At 42.5% G+C, this 22,341-nt stretch overlaps 1 protein-coding gene across 1 annotated transcript in view; it reads right to left on the minus strand.

The window, feature by feature from the left end:
- Positions 1-9,026: 9,026 nt before the first annotated feature.
- mtcl1 (microtubule crosslinking factor 1) overlaps positions 9,027-22,341 on the minus strand; it is a gene marked incomplete at both ends in the record, with an annotated part of 60,065 nt that continues 46,750 nt past the window's right edge. The window contains 5 exons of the mRNA XM_079172500.1: positions 9,027-9,230; positions 16,586-18,155; positions 18,644-18,720; positions 19,107-19,451; positions 21,121-21,393. Coding sequence (XP_079028626.1) covers positions 9,027-9,230; positions 16,586-18,155; positions 18,644-18,720; positions 19,107-19,451; positions 21,121-21,393 — 2,469 coding nt within the window. The remainder of the gene's footprint in view (positions 9,231-16,585; positions 18,156-18,643; positions 18,721-19,106; positions 19,452-21,120; positions 21,394-22,341) is intronic.

A 22,341-nucleotide genomic window follows, 5' to 3' on the forward strand; every position in this document is an offset into this window, starting at 1 on the left:
TTTATAGCCAACTATCTTTAGAGAAACAATATTTTTTTTCATTTGTTTTCCAGCAGCGAGCAGTTCCATTGCATTGTGGGAGAACACTGTAAATCAACACAACATGCCATTTTGAGTATGTTTTTTTTTGTCATTGTTTGCCAGTGTGAACGCACTACACATAAGTCAGGGTTGGTCATGTAGTGGTAAGGGTTAATGTTAGGGTATGAATGTAAGTCAATGCATTTCAAGTGTCAAATTCATTTTGTGACGATTTGTTAAATTAACATTTTGGCAAAAGAAAAGTGTTGGAACACATTCTGAACATCTCAATATATGTGGAAAACATATTTTAACATTTTAAATGAACATGTTTCGATACTGATCTGAAGGGAAGAACAGAACATTGTGTGTGATGCATTATAACTCCTCTCCAACCCTCCTCAACCTCAAGCTGCCGGAGGATTACGGCCCAAAATCCTCCGTCATTGTTTCTGATGTGGTATCACACCGGGAGGGAGGGAGGGAAAGAGAGAGAGAGAGAGAGAGAGAGACACACACACAGACAGGCAGAGCGAGGCAGAGCGAGAGAGACTTACTCAGATGTTGTGGGACCCAGAGGTTTCTGGGCTTTACATCCCGTTCTGTGTGGAGGCAAAGCCCCGCTGTGAGTGAGCTCTGTATGTGTGTGTGTGAGAGAGAGACTGGGCCCGTCCAAAGCAAATTACACAAACAAAAGAGGAATCAAGGAGGCATCAAATGAATGGCGTCTTTTTGTTTGTGCTTTTCAAAAGGACAGACAGATGGTCTAACTGAACTTGAAGCCTACTGGACATTTTGAAATGTACTGTACGTTGAAGAGGAGGGCTTCTAGGTAACCTGGTGGGGGTCAATCACAGGACACCGATAAGCGCAAAAAAACTGAACAGACAAATGTGGTATTTGTCTTGCATTTGAATATTCCCATTTCCATTTGGGAAAACTCAATGATATGCTGGTTTATCTACCACATTTCAAAAGGAAATGTTACACTGGTGACTGAAAATTAGCCGAACAAAGTGACGAAGCATTAAAGTAAATTTGACTGATTTCCTCTGGATCATACGCTTTGTAACATTGGTACTCTGCTCGTTTTAAACCTCACCTCAGTGAGTCCGTGACTTGCCAAGAGTCTGTTTAGTTTGTACTAAGTTGGCCTGCTGCAACAGTCGCAAAGGCAATGGTACAAATAAAAATGGCTGCCGCTCTCACCATCCTGCTACATTAATTTAAACCGGAATGTCCGTTCTACCCAGATTTTATTTCTATGTTTCTTCTTTCCTTCCTCTTTAATCATCACACGACCCCTCAGATTTATCTTTAGGACCCGACCTTATAAAACCACCCGACAACCAAACTGCAAATAAAGAAGTTGAAACTCACTCCAACTCGACCAGCTATAATGCATCAGTATTAACAATGTCATATCATTATATATTCGACACCAGCGGCCATTAGTCTGCAGAACGAGTACTTTTCTTTCTTTTTCATCCCAAGCATTCTTCTTCCTCGTCTGCTGCCTACGTTACTCACATTAATGTAGCCTTCGATCGTCCCCTTTGACTACTATTCATTGATACCATTTCTGTTCTTTAACTTAAGTAGACGTTTAAATACAGGACTTGTAATGGAGTATTTTTAGATTGGTTGGAACTTTTAATTAAAAGGTTCAGAGTACTTCTTCCACCACTGGTTTCCACAACTTACATAGCCAAATCATGAATGTACTTTCCCGTATTTCTCTTGCTGAGTAGTTTACACGCGTATTGTTTCTGATTGGACGCCAGCCTGAGCGACGGTCCTGCTGCTTGAGTTCATGGTTCAAACGGCCGTCACACCCTCCAGCACAATGGGACTGTCTGTTTACTCGCACAATAGTGCATTTCATGTGGAGTTAAAATCCAACAACAACAAAAAAAACAACAACCCAACTTGACACCCAGCCTCTGCCACGCTGTTCCCCCAGCATGAACACCCTGCTGCCTCCGCTCTGGACTGAGGGCCTTTTCCCTCACTCACATGAATAATGACGGAACAGAAAGTGAAGAGAAGTGAAGGGCCTCCAGGCAAAGCTCTATCGCTCAATATGAAGTCTCCTCTGGGCTTTTTTGTATCGTTGGCATGACAACCTCGCCGCTAATGGCACAGCCGGGCCCATTGTGTCGCTCATTGTCCGTTTGAGGCCTTCGCACACAGCTGCAGGCACGCGCCATTTGGGGTCCAACTTTTTGACAGATTGCACGCTGAACGAGACGGCGCGGAGCCTCAGAGACGTTAGTTCTGTCAGCAGGACACACGGAGAACGAGGGCAGTTTATTCATGATCTGATTCTGTCTGTATTCACGTCAGATTGTACATGCTGTTATTCAACAGGTCTCACTTTTAATACTTTTAAACAGTGACAGGTTTCATTCACTATTCAGAGAGGACTAATGTTTTCTTGATATTTTGGTTAATTTTCAAGTACGTTAAACTTTATAAAGGGTTTCAAAATTGTAACAATTCCTCTGATTATAAAACTCTTCTGCCTGAACAGTCTCATGCTTGCTTAGGATGCATGCGTTTGTGAAGTAGTGAGCATACGACTTGATAAATGAGACTTTGATCTACTGCACTAAAGCAAACGGATGTTTTGATATAGTTTTGCTGTAAATAATTCATCAAGAATTCTCTTTTTTGGATTCTTCGTTCAGAATGGAGGCATGCGAGAAAAACAGTTTTCTTCAAGAATTCAATGGAACATTGACACACAAATGGTCATTTTGTGGGTGAAGTATTACTTTAAGGGATAAAGGGATAATATTTGCTTCATCTCCCATTCACTCCAATTAAAAAGGGAGACAGTATCAATAGGAATCTATTTCACACCTGGTTATAAAAAATTGTTACTAAATGGTTAATAAACGTCTCCTTTCTTCTCCTATGAATATCATCTTCTTTATGATTAGTATGGAGGTGGTGATTTAAAAAATCTGCTGTGAAAGACAGACTTTTGGTATTTTCCTCTCAAGTCACAGTTTTCGTGGTGACTTCCTATCAGATGTTTTGGTGTCAGGAACGCAGAGATAAGACTTGATAGGACACTCTTAGTCTCACTCTGTGATTAGTTTAATAAACGGGGTGAATCCCTAGAAAAACAGCATTCTGCTGCTTTTGAACAAACAAATCTGCAACAGAAACCCATCCGTCTCCCTCTATAGTGACCGCAGATTGTTTTGACATCCACTGGACTTTAACCCTGCACATCGATCCCCAGTGTTCAGATTCAACTGTCACATGAGTCCTCAAAGTGGCAGCTGCAAACTCCACTAAACAAGGCAGAAGAGAAAACGAGAGGCGAGTCTCATCTGTTTAGTCAAACACACACAGATTTGGGAACACGAGAGGAAACTGCTCTCAACAATCTGACAGAGACGCCCAAACAGCCGAGTCTGCATTATTCATCATCGCAGCTGCGGAGAAAAAACTTGACTCACAGTCAAATGTTCAAAGTTTTCAGACACTCAGACACTCACAGTTTAACTCAGTGTGCTTTAAAAACCCACCTGAACTGGATGTCACCCCAGTTTTGTCCAGAAAGAAAAAAATTCATGTTGATATATTGATGTTAGTTTTTCCTACCGATGAAAATAGATTTATTTTTGCATCAAGCGTCCTGAAATGTATTCATGAATCAGCATTTTGGGGATTTCAAACGGTTGGCTCTGCATGACTCAAAGCAGTAAAGACAATGCAGTGACCTGTTAAAAAGTTTTTACCGGTCTGAAACTATTTTTTAAGACAATGTGACTTTGTTTATTTTTTCAATGTGTCCTGTCAAAGACAATAATAATTTTGGCTCAGCAGATCACTGAGTGTCCTTACAAACATCCAGTAGCCTCTAAGCATCCTTTATTTTTCTTATCAGTTAATTGGATCAAGTGACTTTGTAAAGTAGTTTGTGTCAACTGTGAGGTGATCAGACGTCGGACGATAAACCACAAACCTAATCTTATTTTTATTCCGCTATATAACATTGAATGGTACATTAAGGTTTTTTAATTAAGGAACATAATATGTAATGAAGAGGGGGTGACGGCGTACAACTAAAAATCCTTTTATCAGTTCAACAAAGATGGTCATGGGATGTTATTTGTATTTACCCTGTAATCAAGCAGTGTTTATTGTTGTTAAAATGTGTTGTTGGTGGCATGGGATGAGATTTCAAAGGCACATAAAGAAGGTTAACTTACAAACTATTGTGGATTTAAGTCTTAAAACTGTGATTGAGCCCTCCTGCAAATCATTAATTATTACTCGAGAGAGCGCAACACTTATCAAGAAAACAACCTTGCCCCAAATAACAGCACAACAAAAGTAACTGGAGGAATGTCCACTGGATTGTCCACAAGATTTGTTCAACTTAAAACAACTTTTAGGTATTTGGATAATCGTCTGACGCCCCATATCCGTCACATATCAAGAAACCTCACTAACACAGCCTGTATGATTCGAAGGAGAGCTGGTTATTTGATTATTGAAGCATTGAAGCAGTCAACCGAAGCATTAGTTTGCCGTCAGGTCACCTATTGCTCAGCCATTTAGGGGCAATGCCGCGATCGGCGAGATAGGAAGGCTCCAAGAGGCACCACTGTCATGTTAAATTGTATATTATACGAAGAAACAAAGAGCTTTTTTATTAACAACTCCATTTGGTGAGAGAAAGTCATTCTGTCAATATGACTCTTGGAAGAGTGTCCCAGTTGGGCTAAAAGAAAAATCAAATCAAATCAATTCCTTAATGCGACCAAGTAATCCAACGGAAAAAGGGCTTAATGTCCTCCCTTCAAAATGCTAAAGTACATACCGGGGAAAAGCAAATGAAAAAGCATTGGAAAAAAAATCCCCAAAAAGGAAACAAACTCACCAGATGAAAACTAATCTGGCCTTGGCTTGGTTTGCTGTTTAATCTTTACGGCCCTCGGTACACACAGGTGTCCCTGCTGTCTTCAGTCAGTCGAGGTACCAGCGTAAGGAGATTTCTGTTGTTTTTCTCCTCAGAAGACTGCCAGGCTCCAGCCTTACTCCTCTCCTCACAAACAAAACCAAAATACTCTCCACAAATCACCTCAGTCATAAACTCACTCAAGTCTTCAATACAGCATGATGCTCACTCAGTAAATGATGGTCCAATTTAAAGTGAAATAGACGATAAAGCACGGTACGCTTTAGTGCGTGGTTACCTTGTGTTTTACATGTCGCTACCACGGCATTTGTCCGGTCTGGGAGTTGTCTCTGTTTTCGTCTTACATCTTTAACCCTTTCTTTCACAGTGTGTTTTCAGTTGATGAAAGTTAATTGTAACAATTTGGTTGTCAGCAAAATGCTGAACTTGAGGCAGCAGACCACAAACCAAGGGGGGACGTCACGCTGACTACGTCCTGAAAGTATTGATAGAAGGACTAATTCATACATTTGGGTCTTTTAGAATAATTACAGCCTTATTTTTAATTCTTAAAAAAGAAAACCAATGAAAGACAAAAAATACATTTTGATTCATTTTGAAGATATAAACCCTTTCAGCTCTATTCATTCCTCCGGCAGACTGCTTCAACACCTGAGAGGCTAAAAGCTAAAAGCTTCCTCATCAAAGGTTTTAGTTCATAAACAGCAGCAGATGTTGAAGTGCCACCTTCAGAAACTCTGTCTGAAAATGTCACATATTACATTTAAAGTGCTTTAAGACTTGTCCTGCTCCTTCTTTGCGTCGGGACATCTGCAGTATTTTAGCGTGACTTCTATTTCACAGAGGTCACACCCTTCTTGCTGCAGCCGACATCAGACGTTATTACAGCAGAGTCCGGCGTTTAGAGAGTAGCAGTGTGCTGTATGTGTGCGGAGGGACTTCAGGGCTAAATTATTCAGCAGTGGTGGGTTTCTCTCAGGGCGGATGGAAGTAAAAGCAGAGCATCTTCGTCTTCTTCCCTCCCCTGACCTGCTTGGTGCCATCAGCAGCTCCCAGAGTGCAGCTGGGCCACATTCATTATTCATCATTATAACTCAATGAAAGGTATACGGGGGCCTTCAGCTCTCTGCCTCTTCATCACTCTCTCTTTCCTGCTCTCCAACAATCAGCTTTTTCTCCCTAAGAGCCAATAAAACCATTGAGTTCTCCAGTTAAAGCCAACAGTTTTGAAATTTACAGATCTAATTCTCTTGCCGTATTTTCTTCTCCAGACGTGAAAAGCTGAATGAGCAGAATAAAGCAAAGAACGACATATTTGTCTCTACTAGCTGGCAGCAACATCACCCCCAGGAGGCTTCTGCACCTAAAACATAAACACGTTTCAGACGTCTTTTTATTAAAGGGGTTCGTTCACCTAAATAACTTTCATTGATTTGTAGTACTCAAGATCAGTTCTGGTCTACTTTTTGAAATTTTCCGTATCGTCTTGCAACCGATTACATTTCTACTGGTTTCTCGACTGCACCAACATAAATAAAGAATAAAATAGTCTAAAGAGGATCCAGTCATAGACATACTTACATTTAAAGGGTCAATTCGCTCCAATTTTGCTACCAACAGTCCAACTGGTTTCATTTAAACATAATTATGTCCATGATCTGTCCCCAACAAAACCAAGTAGTTTCACTTACTTAAACATTACCAAAACATTGAGGTTGAAGATCAAAAAACACTCACACAAGTCATTTTTGTCCATACGGGACATTTTGGGAAGATATTAAGACTTTTTTCAGACATTTTTCAAAGCTTGAGCTCAAACAGAATTGCATGTAGCTTTCTTTGTGTGGGCCTCTTCACCGCAGACATTTTGATATATCACAAGTAGGAAAAGCATCAATTATAAAATTATAGATGTCTGAATGCCATAAGGCATACCATAATGTTTTGGCATACAAACCCAAAAATATGACATAAAACAGTAATACATGGACACAACTGTCTAAACATGTTTAAATAAATGAGTCTAGGTTTATTTTACTGGTCTTTATCTTGCGTGACAAGCTGAGTAACACGAGTAAGGTGACACATTTATGACCGTGATGCAACAGGATTTGACTTCTGGGAGGACGCAATCTTCTTATTCACATTACTGTGTGTGTGTGTGTGTGTGTGTGTGTGTGTCTGTCCTCCCTGACCCACTGTAATCCTGTGGTCTGCACTGTAATCCACACACACACACACACGCACACACACGCACGCACGCACACGCACGCACGCACACGCACACACACGATCCAGGATCAGTCTGTGCCAAGAACAGAAACTCAGGTCTAATGAAAGAGCGTATAATCTATCATGAGCTGTATCTAACCTTTATAATGGAGATAAACACAAAACAAGACCAACAGATGCAAACCGTAGACTGTACATAAAAGTGTAGGGAGTCAGCCGTTGGTTTGTGGACTACGGTTCGCCATCTTGGTTATTTGGAACCAGAAGTGACCACGTCTGGACGAGAGGGTGGCGCTGGAGAGGAGTGAGGCCCAGCGGGGCCGGTGCCGTTAGCAGCTGGTGCTAGCTTGGTTAGCAAGGTGCCTGTGATATTGATTGGCTAACAGAAAACAGGCTTAAAACTAAATGTGTTGAGAGTATCTTTTAGTACAATTGAACTCCGAACAACGCCATGGTAGCGACGCCGTGGTGGCAACCTGTCACTTAAAGCAGCTGCGTCCTTAGTTATGCCCGTCTTTAAGCCTTGATAAATAATTTAAACGGGTGAGTTATATGCAAAATTCAACCACGTACAGTTTAATGAACAGGGTATTAGCAATAGATAAGAAAACCATTTGTTTTACTAGGCTGTGAACATGTTTAATTCTGCTCTACAGATGGGCATTTAAACACGAGGGTCTATGGGGATGGACTCTACGTTGGAGCCAGTCCCAAGTGGCTATTTAAGGGACCTCCGCGTTGGCTCTATTTTTAAGACCTAAAGGTTGTTTCTTGATGCAAACACACACACTGAGAGGAGGATGTCTTGTAAATACACATTCATGTTTATTACCATTGAGTATTTACATAAGACTATAGATCGTTAGACTTTTTTGACATAGACTTTTCATTTAAAACATTCATATTTATCTTTCCACAATCCCTTTTTCTTGTCAAAAGAAAAAGTAATTCATATCCAATAGTAACAACTGTACAAAGACAGCCTGGTAGGTACAATAACTCACTTAAAAATTCTCATTATTTGAGTCAATGCAAATCTTGTGACAACAAAAACAACAGCTTGAGAGTTCCCATCATAAGATATTTTTTCTTCTTCCCCCCACAGCGGAGCTGAGTGATCACAAATGACTGGAGCTCGTATGTACATGCACTAAAGTGCTAGTGTTCAAAAGGCATGCAAATATTTGACTGATATTTGTACAACTGCCTTCCAAATATGCATAAGGATATTCCGTTTGTTGTCAACCATCTTCTACATGTCTACTGAGCCAAACGTTCATCCCCACCTGAAAATAAAGATATTAGCATCAGAAATGACATCATTCGTCTCTGCTTCAGACCCGATGAAGCAGAAGTAGTTTGTTTTTTGTGTTTGCTCTCCTTGAAACTAAACAGAAAAGTCATGCTTCAAAGGCTGGCAACCAAACCACAGAAGGTTTGCTCTCATCTAAAAAAATAGTTTGAACATGAATTGATGCAGGATAACGTAAAAATGTAAACAGATGAGAAGAAAAAATGATGTAAACTTCATACAAATGCAGCAGCTGACCTGCAGTTTACACACATGTGGGGCGTTATGAGTAACTCAAGTGTGTGCAGGCACCTCTTATGGAAATGTAGTTATTAAATCTTCTTTTGATGATTTTACAGTACATTCCAGGTTCTTCTAAAAAAAGTTCTGGTTCCTCGATGGTCAGCTGGTGCTACTGGGTGGATCCCAACCCCCCTCTTCAGGCTCCGTAAAATGGGAGTCTCTAGATGTGGGGGGTTTCTGAGGTACTGGGTCTTTTAGGCTGAGGTGGAGGAGGGAGAGAGGAGGTAGAGGACGGCCTCACGCTGGCTCCTCGCCCTCCGGGATGGTCTCCCTGCGTCCCGGCGGCGGGAAGGTGAACCTCCTCTTTGTGCCCTCGCTCCACTTGGGGGAGGAGGAGGGGGAGCGGGAGGCCCAGCGCGAGGGGGGGCGGCGGTTGGCCGGGCGGGCCGGTCTCAGGAAACAGGAGTCCAGGGGTGGAGCCACCGGAGAGCGAGGCAGGTCCTGCCAATGACAAGGAGCTGTCAGTGAGGGGGGGGGGGGGGGGGGAGCAACTAGGCAAAATAAACAGGAAGTGAACAGATTTAAACATAAATGAAAGAAAGTGAAAGCGTGAGCACAGTGAAGATGTATGAATGATGTTATGTAATGATTGAAGGGATTAATCTCCCACTTTAAGCAAAGATGGACTGAATGTGTGAAAAAGAACAATCATTTTCTCCGGCGATTTCTATTGTTTGATTGATTTCTAAATGTTTAGATCAACTAGACCAGATGAGTTAAAGATGTTAAGACATCTAGGTTATAAGTATAATATATTGTTTTAAAATTTGTATTCAGGAACTGACTATGAGCTGTACACTGATTATCTTTACATCTGTTCACACAAATACAGTGTAATCAGATGAAGACAATAGCTTGATTAGCTACACTGAGGTATTCGCATAATTCTTATCAATTCAGATTTTCAGACGAAGTAATTGTGTATCACAATATCTCGATATATGATTTCATATTGATATGATTAAATTAAAAGATGCTAAATTGTCATTTGGAGTTATTGCCTTCTATCCACCAAATCAATACTACATGATAACTGCTGAGGCTGCAGTTAGCGGTGTAGTTGTGTTTCTAATCTCTTGGTCCCGTCATGAACTTAAATGAGGGACAAAATATTAAAGACAGCTTAAAAGATGTATGTAATGCTGAATATGAAGGGATGAGGAGCAAAGCAACAACTGTGGATGAAACTGAAAAAAACAAAAACAATTTTAAAGCTAAAATAAAATGAACCAATAAAATCCACACCCTCTCAGCGACTCACATTTTAACTCACCATCTGCTCAGGTAATCATGGGGTCAGATACACAGGTGTGATGTGTAATATGCAAATAAAGTCATTTAACAATGCCTAGTTACTGCTGACCCTGACATTTACGGTGCCCCTCGACACTTCGACAGTGTTCAGTCACCCACTGATTAGAGGAGCTAATGATGCACACCTGGTTTCACTGATTGAGATAATCTGCTTTAAAATCACGAGCAAAACCACGTAAAAAAATCAATTAAAAAACATTCCAACAGGAAGTGTGACCCAGTTTAACACAAATAAAACTACACAACTTAGACAAGCTTTGACTGACAAACTAACTAACTGATTAACAGGCAAAACACTTGAGTAAAATAAATGACATACCCTGATAATGGTTTCATATTTAATTTGATCACAGGCGTTATTTACAGTACGACTGGGAAACCTTTCAGAGAACGCGTCATATTCCGACTTGGCGCTTAATAAGGTTGAACAAATAAAGATGGAAGCATCTAATCAGCCAAAGTCCCTTATTCAAAGTAACCGAACATTTTACTGGATATAATGTTATATTGTCAACGGACAGTGTTCAACATGGGACCATCTCCCGTCTCTATCATTAGTGAAACGAGGAGAAAGCAGCCTTTTCCCAAAATAAGATCCAGTCGAATAAAACAACCACAAACTGCAGCCTCAAACACAAGTGACGGACAAACTGTCCTGGTTTATCTCCAAACATGGATGTAGTCTGTTTCGCATGACAGATTAATGCAAACACAGGGGTTTATGAATCTGGTTCAAGACTGTGTATGCATATTTCTGCTGAGGCATACACACAGATTAATGGTGAGTAAATTACAGACACCAGATGAAAACAGTAAAAGTGAGTAAAAAGAGTGCGATAACAAGAGAGAAAAGTGGCTGTGGGTGAGTTTTCTTCCCCCTCGTCAGAAGGATGTCAGAGTGTGATTGGGTGAATGATCACAACCGGGACATCACACCATTGGCCTGATTTATAAATAGCTCATCTCCAGGCATTAGGTTTTGGCTGAAGGATGGGAGACATCGAGTCCACAAAGTAACAATCTAGTTCTGCTAAAAATACACGGCGGTGAGGCTGATGAGAGGCTGATGAATGCGATGAATAAAGCGACCCGCCAGAGAGTGATGTGCTACAAAAACTGCAGTTCTGATGAACTGACGGGAAAACAAGTCACAGAGACGGATGGGCGGCGTCTCCATCAATAAATAATTTGTTTATGATTATAACTGATGGATTGTGTACACACACCGGAAATACAGAGAAGTCGTTTTTTTTAATGGGCAGCTTGTGGGTTAAAACAAGGTTTCCTGTGAGATGCTAATACATCAGATCACAGGACACCACAGATCATGCAGCAGTAATGTGAACAGGAAGTCAGTGACAGGAGAGGCTGCTGAAGACAGAACGTGAACAGCTTCACATCAACTCTGACTTCTCAGTCGATGCTTCGACCTTAAAAGGAGAAATCCACCGTAAAACACTTACTGGACACTGTTGAAACCGATAATGAGATTGCATCTGTAGGCATGTTTGAATTTGTTGTTACTATGGATAATTAGCCAAATGAAGAATTTGCAGCTAAAATATTCTGTCTTTCTTAAAACATAGAAAGTTAAGTTGTTGTAAGGGAGAAGCATTGCACCTAAAGCACAAAAGCTAAATAACTTCACAACTTAACAAAGGTTAAGCTCTAATGCGCAATTCCATGATCATAACGATCATAACAGGCCAAGTCCATAAAAACGATGAAAACCAAAACTGCTACTGCTCAATATGAACACTCTGATATACGCCAACACTCAGTTTTTATAGTTGAATATTTTCATTTTCACAATAATAGATGAGGGTGAAGGGGCTTCAATTTCATAGTATTTAATACATTCGGCCAATGCATGAGTCAATTAACGGTTTTAAATAGTGTCGTCTATGAATGTGGTTTTAATCGGAGATGTATTTAGTAAAAGATGCGTGTTTACATTCTCTAAGACAGCCACACCATCATTTGTGCGTACGCATCGTCTGAGGCACTTCTAATTTGAGTACGAACGAGTAAGAAAAAAATGTATGACTCATAGTTTGTGCGTAAAATGGATCACAAAGTGTGCAAGCTGTTTGTGAACGAGGTAAACAAATACAACAAATAAAATGAATGAAAATCACTGTTAACTGTCAGGTTTTAGAAACAAAGAGCAGTGTGATCTCATTAAAATGTTTAATTAATTCACCATGTTTAGTTAAGTAGTTTAGTTACTATATTCAACTCTGCCGACAACGGATTATTTGACTATTTGCAGGCTAAGGGATAAACCTTCTGACTCTACAGGCGTACACAAGTTTCGCAGGGCAGTGTGTGAACAATGTTGCGTGTACTTAAAAACTATTACAAGCAAATACATCACAAGGCTTCCTTGGCTTTTTGTTCAGAGTGAGTCTGCAGCATTTTGAACACAAAACATTCCCAAATACACATTAACCTTGTTACAATATCCATGTTTTCATATTGTTTGTCTTCCAAGTTTGACTTCCTGAAAGCTTTAACAAATGCTTTTTAGCAGCAGACTCTGAACTCTCAAAGCTTTTTTCAAGCACTTGGACTCATCATCAAGGAGAGTTATCAAAACAGACCGGAAGTATTTTTGCATAGTGTAGGAAACTGAACTACAAGCAGGCGAGGGAAGCAGAGGAACTCAGCACTCGTAAAAATACGCCGAGAGGCTGATACCATGTTGTATAACAGTGTAGGAGCGTCTGATGGTGGATCTTCCCTTTAAGCATGCACAATGAACCAGAGAAAGCAGTTAATATCCACCAGGGGTCAAACACAACCCCGACAGGTGATAGAATGTAGAAAGGGATGAGCGTTAGAAGCAGTCGTCTTCGGTTAATCTTTCGAGGACTTGTTAGTGCGAGAGGAAATGGCTCGGGGGGGGAACCGTAAGAGGGAAGAGGAAAGAAAGCACTGTATGGACAAAAGGGTGAAAATAGTAAAACATCCCAAGAAAACGTCACAGTCCATCAAGTCGCACACGTGGTGGCAAAAAAGAGGAGCACCTGGTAGAAACACAATGTTAGAATAATCCAGGTTATCACTATTATTATATGCAGGGCCCCCAAAACAACCTGCACTGAGGAATGCGGGAAACGTCCAAAAGAGTTTTTTTGTGTCACGTTTACTGGTTCAGATGTTATCTGATCAGCAGTCAAGACACAATCTGACGACTCTTTGGATCACGAGGACTGAGTTTGCTTTAAAGGACCATAACGGCAGTTTTGCAGGATCCTTCCCTTTAACGTCAAATCACATATAATTTACATTACCGCCAAACTTTGTTTCATTTCTTCTCTGGGTGGTATGACAATCAACTTGTTGAACCGTGAAAAACTACTTGAGATGCGTACTTCATTACAGGTAATGTGTCAGCGTCTATGTTCCTCTGCTCAGTGTCCTCTTGACTTATTAAGGAGACCTTTCAAAAGGGTTTTATGTTCCCAGTGTCCTTAATCTCGTACAATGAGGACCCTGGGAACATGGGGATGACTTGTCATCCCCCACTAATGCCGTGCAGAGAGCAGGAATTGTTGCACCGACTACTTTTTGAAAGTCTGACCTGCTGATTCAGATTATTATTATTTTCCATTTTCTTTCAAAGAATTATAATTGACAGCAAAGCTCCTGAATTTTTTCACCACCTAAAAAATGAAGTCAGAAACTGTCAAAAATTCTAAATTTGATCTTTTTACTTTGTTATGGTCATCTGTAGTGGTTATTTGCATAGAAACACACAATTCAAATGATTATGAAATAAGTTATTGTATCTTTATTTCAATACTGCTTTGATAAAAAAATGAACCTCACGATGAACCTCCCCAATACAAATCCAGCTTAATAAATGTTTGCTTTAATTGATTCACATTCTCATGCTAGTCTCTTAAAGTTGATTTCCATACCGTTCTGACTGAAAATGTTTTTAAATCGAATAATCTCAACATGTATGGTATGACACTAGAAAACAGTAGATGTGATTTATGTGGTTGATGGCCTTAAACATGCAAAAAAACACCATTATGGTCCTTTAAAAAACAGATGATCTATAACAAAGAAACTGATCATGCGTGCATTAACACAAAGATACAGATGTATGGCCGTCGCACAACTTTTGACACCACTCCGATGGCTTCACACACTGTCACTCTGCCGTCCTGTGAAGCATGCATTAATGAAGAGGGTGAGGGTGAGGAGGACGGGTCTGCAGGACGGGAGGTGAGAGGTCCGTGTGGCACCGCATAGAGGAAGAGGAGGAGGAAGAGGAACTTACATCACGGAGACAAGCAGAGTTAGAGTCCCCAAGGAGTTGTTAGTATGACAGTGTGGTTCTGGATCAGAGCACAGCGGACAAGGAGGAGGGGAAGGGAGAGATAAAGCCCAGAGGGGAGGAGAGAGAGGGGGGGGGGGAGATAGAGCGGGAAATGTTAATTGATAAAACTGGGTAAAGAGGAAGTCTGATAAGTCTAGCATATCAAAGGCAGAGAGGTTTACCAGAAGGAATAAGGTGGCTGATTTCAGTTTGCAGACCACACAGAACGCTAAACACACACCCATTCACTTTAGACCTGGAAGAAAACACAAGTGGGACCTTGATGTAGATACATACACAGGCCGGCCGGATATTGTTGGAGATAAATAAAAACACGGCTACAAATAAACCAAACGAGGGTTGGATGGTGTGACGATATACGCCGCGATAAAGGTGATAAAGTTACTACCAAGAGAGATCTGTCATCCCCTGTACTGCTGAGACATTTAGTCATCGATCAGCAAATTAATCGAATATAATCATTTGTCATTTATTTAAGCAAATATGAAAAACATTTGCTGATTTTAGCTCCTCAAATGTAACATTGTGCTGTTTTAATTCTCTGTTTTATAACGTATCGCCGTATATTTTTACATTTAGTCGAATACAACAAACAACATGATGACTTTGGGAAACTATTTTTTTGAACAATTAAACTAAAATAATCGCTGCAGCTGTAATTCATCTAAAAGCAACACATTAAAGTCTGGTTATTTCATCTGAGGACAGGTTGCGAGCTTGTCTCTGTTTTATATCACTCGGTATCATTCGGTTACACAAAACAAGGAATTTTGAAGACCTCTAAAAGATTGTGATTGTACTTTTTTTCCCACTGTTTTCTGAGACAGACTAAACTGATGAAGAATTAATTGATCATTTATTCACTGGACATACTTTTCCAGCAAACACACTGTTTCGTGAAACATATAGCTTTGGTTTTAGTTCATTTGGTTTACTGGTGGACATTTTGAATTGTTTGAAAGGGATTTTTGATGACGACATTTTCCTTTTCCCCAACTTATCTGTGTATATTTATCCATTTGAGGCACACACGACACACCCGTATCCAGGTCTATATTATGATATCAACATATTGCGTGCTAAACTACCGTCGCAATCCATTATTTCCATCCGTCATGCACAGAAGGCATCACTTAGTGAATGACTGCAGAAAACCCACACTCCACTATCATCCATAAAATCACATATTAGACTCTAATCTTACTCTTGTCTGTTCTGCAGATCAGTGAGCAGCTGGTGAATCCTTCAGGATAGTGGACATATTAATCAGCATATGTGGGATTGTGTTGCTGTTGTGTTGCATGCTATGGTTTCAAATATACAGCGCGTCTCTCTTGGTATATTGTTTTAATGTACAGCTTCAATACAGCATGACCTACTTTTCTGAAGTTTTAATCTGTCTTTAGTGGCGTGCTGGTAAATACAGTGAACTGAAAGCATTTTTCTTTATATTTCATCATTTAAACATGACCAGAAAGATGGTTTTCTGTCTGTCATTTTTCCCACAGGTCAGCTGAATGGGTGGTGAAGAGGGCCCGACCGACGTGTCAGCGCACCTGTTCTTGGTTTATTTTGGTATAGGGGAAATCAAATTGCTTCAAAAACTGGAGCCCCATAAAATGCTGGTTGAACATTTAATCTGAGAATTGCAAATAATGATAAACGATGTAACTCTGTGACCGTGATCTCACTCAGATCATTACTGTGAGATCATTCATTTCACTTCCCCAGTTATCCGACACATAAATCAGGTTTCGGTCGGGCCTCAGTGAAAGTTAAAGCACAGAAATAAGACAAACTACAAGAAGAAAGTACAGAAGAAGAAGAAACCGCAAAGAGCGTCGACATACAGCCATGAAGAAAAGTTCAGTATTTTTGAAGAGGGTCAAATATTTTGACATTACCATTGCATCAGTCAGTGCTTTCCATCTGAGAAAAAAGCAACATTTTAGTGATATCATAACGTAGTTGTTAAGCTTTTTCTCTGATTAACCACAGATGCCTTAAAGTTTGTCTTCAACCATTACAAGGAAAATCCAAGGCAAAGTCATAAATATTTTTGCGTCATAAAACACGGGCCCCAGATCAAATGAATGAAGCGCTGAATCCAGTGCGTCTGCATATTTACCTCCATACTTCCAGACTGTCCTCTGTCTGAGTCGGCCTGCCTGCTGCTGTCTCTGCTTTGGCTGCTCTGTCCTCCAGCCTGCAGCCGCCGCTCCTCTCTAAAGCTCTGCTCCTGCAGCTTCTTGTTAAGGATGCGGGCTGTGTTTTCAGCCAGCGTGTAGCCCGGCGGGGCCGACAGGTCCTGCCTTATGCTCACCACCTCTGGGTTTTTGTCCCCCTGCGTCTCCACTATAAGCTGCACGGGGCTGGGCGAGCGCCCGCGAGCGATTCGCAAGCACTCGTTCCTGGGGTCCGTGGCGAGAGCCCCGTGGGCAGGGCTGGGCTCGGCGGTGGAGGGAGGGGTGGGGTGAGAGCGACTGGGGGACTTGTTGAACTTCTGCATGGAGTCGTAGGCCACGGGGTTGTGGTCGATGATGTTGAAGAGGCTGGAGAGGCCGTCGTTGATGGTGGTATGGACGGGGCTGTCGCGAGTGGTGGTGGAGCGGGCCCACGCCGACTCGTTGTTGGCCTTCTGCGGTGTGGTGGGGGTGGGAGCGCGGTTGGTGTTGGGTACCTCAGCCTTGGACGTGGACAGTTTGCGCTGAAGCTTGGGCGAGCCGTACTTTGGCGAGCAGCAGGGTCGCTCAAACTTACTCTGTACGACAGGAGAGTACTGAACCTTCCTCAGGCTGCGCGACGGGGAGGAAATAGGCGTCCCGCCACCTTTCGGGGTGAGGCAGCGGTGGGGGCTGCTGGTCAGGTTCCTCAACAGGTCCGTTTGTAGACCCACACTGATGGTCTGAGTGGTCTGAGTGCCTCGCGTGGTGAATCCGTTGGTCTGGCAGGCGGTGTCCTTCACGGCGGGCCCTGGCGGTGAACGGATGGCGTTCCTCACAGAGATGGCCACCTCCTTCATGTCGTCACTCATGTTTCTGGAGAGCTGAAGCTCCAGAGAGGAGGTGAAGCCCACTGTGGGGCAGATAGGAGACTGGCTAGGAGAAGTCCTCAACGCCCCACCGTCCAGGAGCCCACATGCCCACCTCCCACTGCTGAACACCTCATCTGACCCGCTGGCTCCCACCCCAGCCTCTCCTCCGCCCCTGGCTTTGGTCCCTTTGGCGTACAGGAAGTCTGGGTCTTGGGCAGTAGGACGCTCAGTTGCCCCAGGTCTGGTGGGGCTGTGGAGCATGTGGACCCCATAGTGCTCCAAACCCACCCCTGCCGCCCCCGCTCCGTTGCCCCTCAGCGGGGACTTGTGGCAGTGCTCGGGGCTGCTCAGGGTGCTGGTGGTCAGGGTGGTGCTGGTGGTGAGGAACCAGGAGGCAGGCTGGAATGGTTCGAGAACGAGCTCCCCTCCCCGGGCCTCGGGGGGTTTGTCTGTCCACACTTCCAGGGCAGGATCCCGGCCAGAGGTGGATGCTGGAAAGTCCCAGCCCTTATTGTTGAACTCCTCAATGTACTTGAGGTCGTCCGGGGACAGAGGCGGGGTGACGTCGTCTTGGCCCAGATCACCGTGGCGAGTCTTGTCGGGGAGGAACGGCGAGCTGTCCATTAACCGCTGGAAGTCGCTCATGGAGCACACAGACTTGGCTCTGGACAGGACACAGTTCAGACACAGTTCACTAACACTGAAACCAAACATCACAACCCAATCATGATCTCATATCCTTTAGAATTCCCGCTATTGACAGCCAAATCCTAAATATGTGTTTATATTTTTGGAAAAGCAACTTAATGCTTTTTAAATGTTTTCAAACTGTCTGAATTATTTAACGGGACTGTGAGCTGGATTTCTTCCTCGCCATAACAGAAACTTTCTCAGGAAATTCACCAGAGGCAAACTCACTGTTACTTCAAGTAACAGTTAATAGAATCAATATCCGATCTCTGCAGGGATTGATGTGTATGTATGAGCAACAGAAATGCTGCAGGAGGCTGAATAATCCGTCAGACCAGTTCTTGGTGATGTATTTACTGTTGACATCTATTAAAATGCAGCAGAATAAATTTTTACGGAATAGTTTACCCATTAAAACACTCTTTGAACTCAGTTTGACTTGAAGCTTTTTCATGAGGTTACCTGAGCAGACTCCCACCGCCCATCTCGTCATCCGGGCTCGCAAGATCTACTTCCCTCTCCGAAATCTCATTCAGGGCCTGAAGCACAACAGATTCAACAGTTAAATCATGTGGAAAAGTGTGAAGTGTAGGATGATTTATAGGCACTAATGTCAGAAAACCCCCAAAACAATGAACAACACACAATTAAAACAAACTTTGAAAGCGTTTTGGCACCATTTTAGCACCACTATCATTTCATTGAGTGGTTTGAACTCCGGCTGCTGCTAATTAAATAGTCTTACCTGTTAATTAATCATTTCATCTTTAATCACAAAATAGAGAAAAATGGCCATTTTGTCATTTATATAATGGCTTAAGAACAATACATAACTTCCCAAATGTCCGTGCTGCAGTTCATATCTCTGCCACTTTGGTACGAATTGATTTACATCAGTAAAGGTGACTTGACTGGGGTATGTTACCTCTTTCATGCAGGGGAACCTCTTCTCACTATCCAGTCTTGAGGGTGAAGGGACCTCCAGGGCGCTGAGGTGGTCCAGAGACAGCGCGTCCAGGAACAGGTTCTCCGTGGGGCCTTTCAGCCTCATCGCAGCCCCTTGCTCCTCCAGCATGGCCTCAGAGTCAGAGTGGGAGCGCATGGGAGGGGCAGCGGGGACGGGTGTGGACGTACGGGGGGAGCGTGGGGAACGCGGCGACCGCGGGGCGTTGCAGGGACTGTCCTGAGGGAAGAACACAGCTCTGTGGTCCGAGCCAGCTTCTTTGACGTCGACGCCCTCGCCCCACCGGGTGTTCAGCTCTCTCTGCATCTGCACAAAGAATGACACACACAGATATCAGGTGATTTGATTATGTAATCCAAATTGTTTACACAATGTTCTGCGAGGTCAAACTTCTGTTTTTCACTGGAGTCTGGCAGCTTTGAGGTGGTGAACATATTTTAATATAGCGTACACTTAAACTGATTTTTTTGGGTGAACCTCTATATTAGTTGTCTAAATTACATTGTTCTGCTGCCCCGGTCGACAGCAGTACGCTGTGTTGCTCCCGTGATGGTACTCCTCTCTGTTTTTATCTAAACTGGGGGCGTGCCGACCGCCGGTTAATACAATGACTATGATTCCTCTAAGTACCACTAAGTACCTCATACAACCCCACTTTAAAACATCCTTTTTACTATCCTTTAATTGTCCAAAACATCACATCAATACTGATATTGATATTTAAGCGTTAAGCACAATTCTGATAAGACTATATCAATCAATAATCCTTTTTGACTTAAACACACAACATAAACACACATTTTGAAATGGATCCATCTTAATCTTTGGCATTTCTGTACTGACACTTATTGTTATTTATTGGTGCGCCAGTACAGATATAGAAAAATAATATTCCTGGTCCAGGGGATGTATTTACCCTTGTAAGGTCCTTCACATTTAAAATATGCTTCATTTATTTGCTTTCCTTTCACATAATAAACGGTGAACTACTGAGTAATCTTCCTGCAACATTCAAGCTTTAGTGCCTTGCTTCATGCTCGAGGTTTAAGGAGAACAACTACATCACTCATTGACATTCACCCTGCCAGTCTGAGCGGTTGAGTCGGTGACCTGTGCTTTATAGTTAGAATACGTATCGCTGAATAATGCATCCACTTCCTGCTCTGTGTCTCTATATTCAATCAGTATCAGCAGTTTTATTATCTGTTTTCAGAGTTATTATTCCAGCCACTGCTTTATATGTTAATATTCTCACACTCGTATCATATTAACCAGCTCATGTTCCTGTTTCCTGCCCTGTACATGACACACAAGCGAGGTGAGACCTAAATTAACAGAGGGCATCAATTATTCAGTATTTATTAAATCTAGCCTTGACTGGAGGTAAGCAAGAAGTATGTTCTTTGGATGAACCTCTGCTCTTGTTTGAAGGCTCTAAGATGTTCAAAAGGAAGGAACAAATCCTTGGGTGCTGAGTCACTCACTCACTCTCTCGACCATGAAGCCTTGTTTTACTATCTCCTGACATTTTTTATTCATCTACTAAAAGGACCTTAGTTGCATCGTTAATTGTTTCCTTTTTTTTTAGCACATTACGGAATCCTTGACTTGGCTTAAAGGTTGAAATATAAAGTTAATTCTTCACCGTAGAAACAGAAGTGTGATGCCATTGAAAGGCTCCAGATCAGCTACTAAATGCACCCTTGTGGAGTGATTGTTTGGTCAACTATTTTTCAGCCAGAAATAAACGGAAATTAGGAAAACTAGGCAAACTCCATCTGCTGAGGAAGACCATGTGATACGATCGAAGGCTCCAGAACAGCTACTAAATAGACCCTGTGGTGAGATTGTTTTGTTTTGTTCAAATATCTAGTGCATGAGCCTGACATCAGATGTTCTCTGCTTCTCTTTCTCCACCCCGTCATACTTCTACTATAACTCTTCTTTTCTCTTTCCACCCCCTCCTGTCTCTCACCCTCTCCATCTTGCGTTGGAGCTCCCTCATGCTGCCGTCCCACTCCTGCCTTTCCCGGTCGAAGCGCTCCAGCAGCTCTCCCCTCTCGCGGCTCCACCTCTTCTCTCCGTGCTGCAGCTTCCAGCGGAGGTCCAGGGAGGTGCTGTGGCTGTCGGCCAGCAGACGCCGGTGCTCCTCGCGCTCCAGCTTCAAGGGCCACTTGGGTTCTTCGGCCGGTTCCCCTTCACCTCCCTGAGCTTCGCCTCGCACCTGGCCCTGTGCCTCCTCCTCCAGCTGGTCAAAGAGCAAAGACACAGGGATGTTGGGTTGATCAGTGCATATAAACCACTGAACTTAAATCCCTCCTAATCACAAAGGAACACACTGAGATTAGGAAAAGGTAAAATTACTAGTAGTTGTTTTGTAGCCGACAGAGACACACAGTAAAAACTTGAGTGATGACTGCCCTCCCGAATTTATATTTCAAACCACTCCCCGGTGGAAGGACACGAACCGATGGATTCAGGCGAACTGCAGGAATCTTCAAAGCTGCAGAGCGACTGAGGGAAGCTACAACAGAGCTTTGTAATCTTCAGACGGGCTTTGATCCCTCAACATAATGGTTCAAACCAGAGTCTGCAGCACTGGAGCTATGTGAAGAGCAAGTCATGGCTGCTTTGAAACCTCAACTTACATAACTCCCATTCAAATGTTTGTCTTGTATATACGTTTACACTGGGTTTGAGAACTGTCTGGTTACATACATGAGAAGAGAATGTGCAGTAATAGCTGCTGACTGAATGCTGAGAGCCAAGATGTTAGACATTGTAAATATAGCCGGACATTTAGAAGGCTTGACACGGCGCCAGTGACCCCAACTAGAGAATGAAACATGAGCCAGCCTGATATTAATACCTCAAAAATGAATCCACATATAAAGACGCAGGTGAGGGTAATTTCCAATTCTGCTCTGCTCTGCTGGGCTGCGTAATAATCCTGAATACAAACCAGGGGTTTAGGGGCATATTTCAGAAGTCTTCATCAGGACGAAGCACAGTGGAGCAAGAGAAGAACTCAACATGGTGTTATCAGAGGAAATGAAGTAAGTAAATTAGTTCTAGATGCCCTCGGTGACCGCTGCTCTGTGGAAGGATACGAGCCGTGTAAAAGATGATCAGATTAATAGCATGAGAGTTAAAAAGATAATCCTCCCCCTTTAAATCAACTGCTTAATTCGTTTCT

The sequence above is a fragment of the Pholis gunnellus genome, assembly GCF_910591455.1.
Source record: "Pholis gunnellus genome assembly, chromosome: 14".
Classification (NCBI taxonomy): Eukaryota; Metazoa; Chordata; class Actinopteri; order Perciformes; family Pholidae; genus Pholis; species Pholis gunnellus.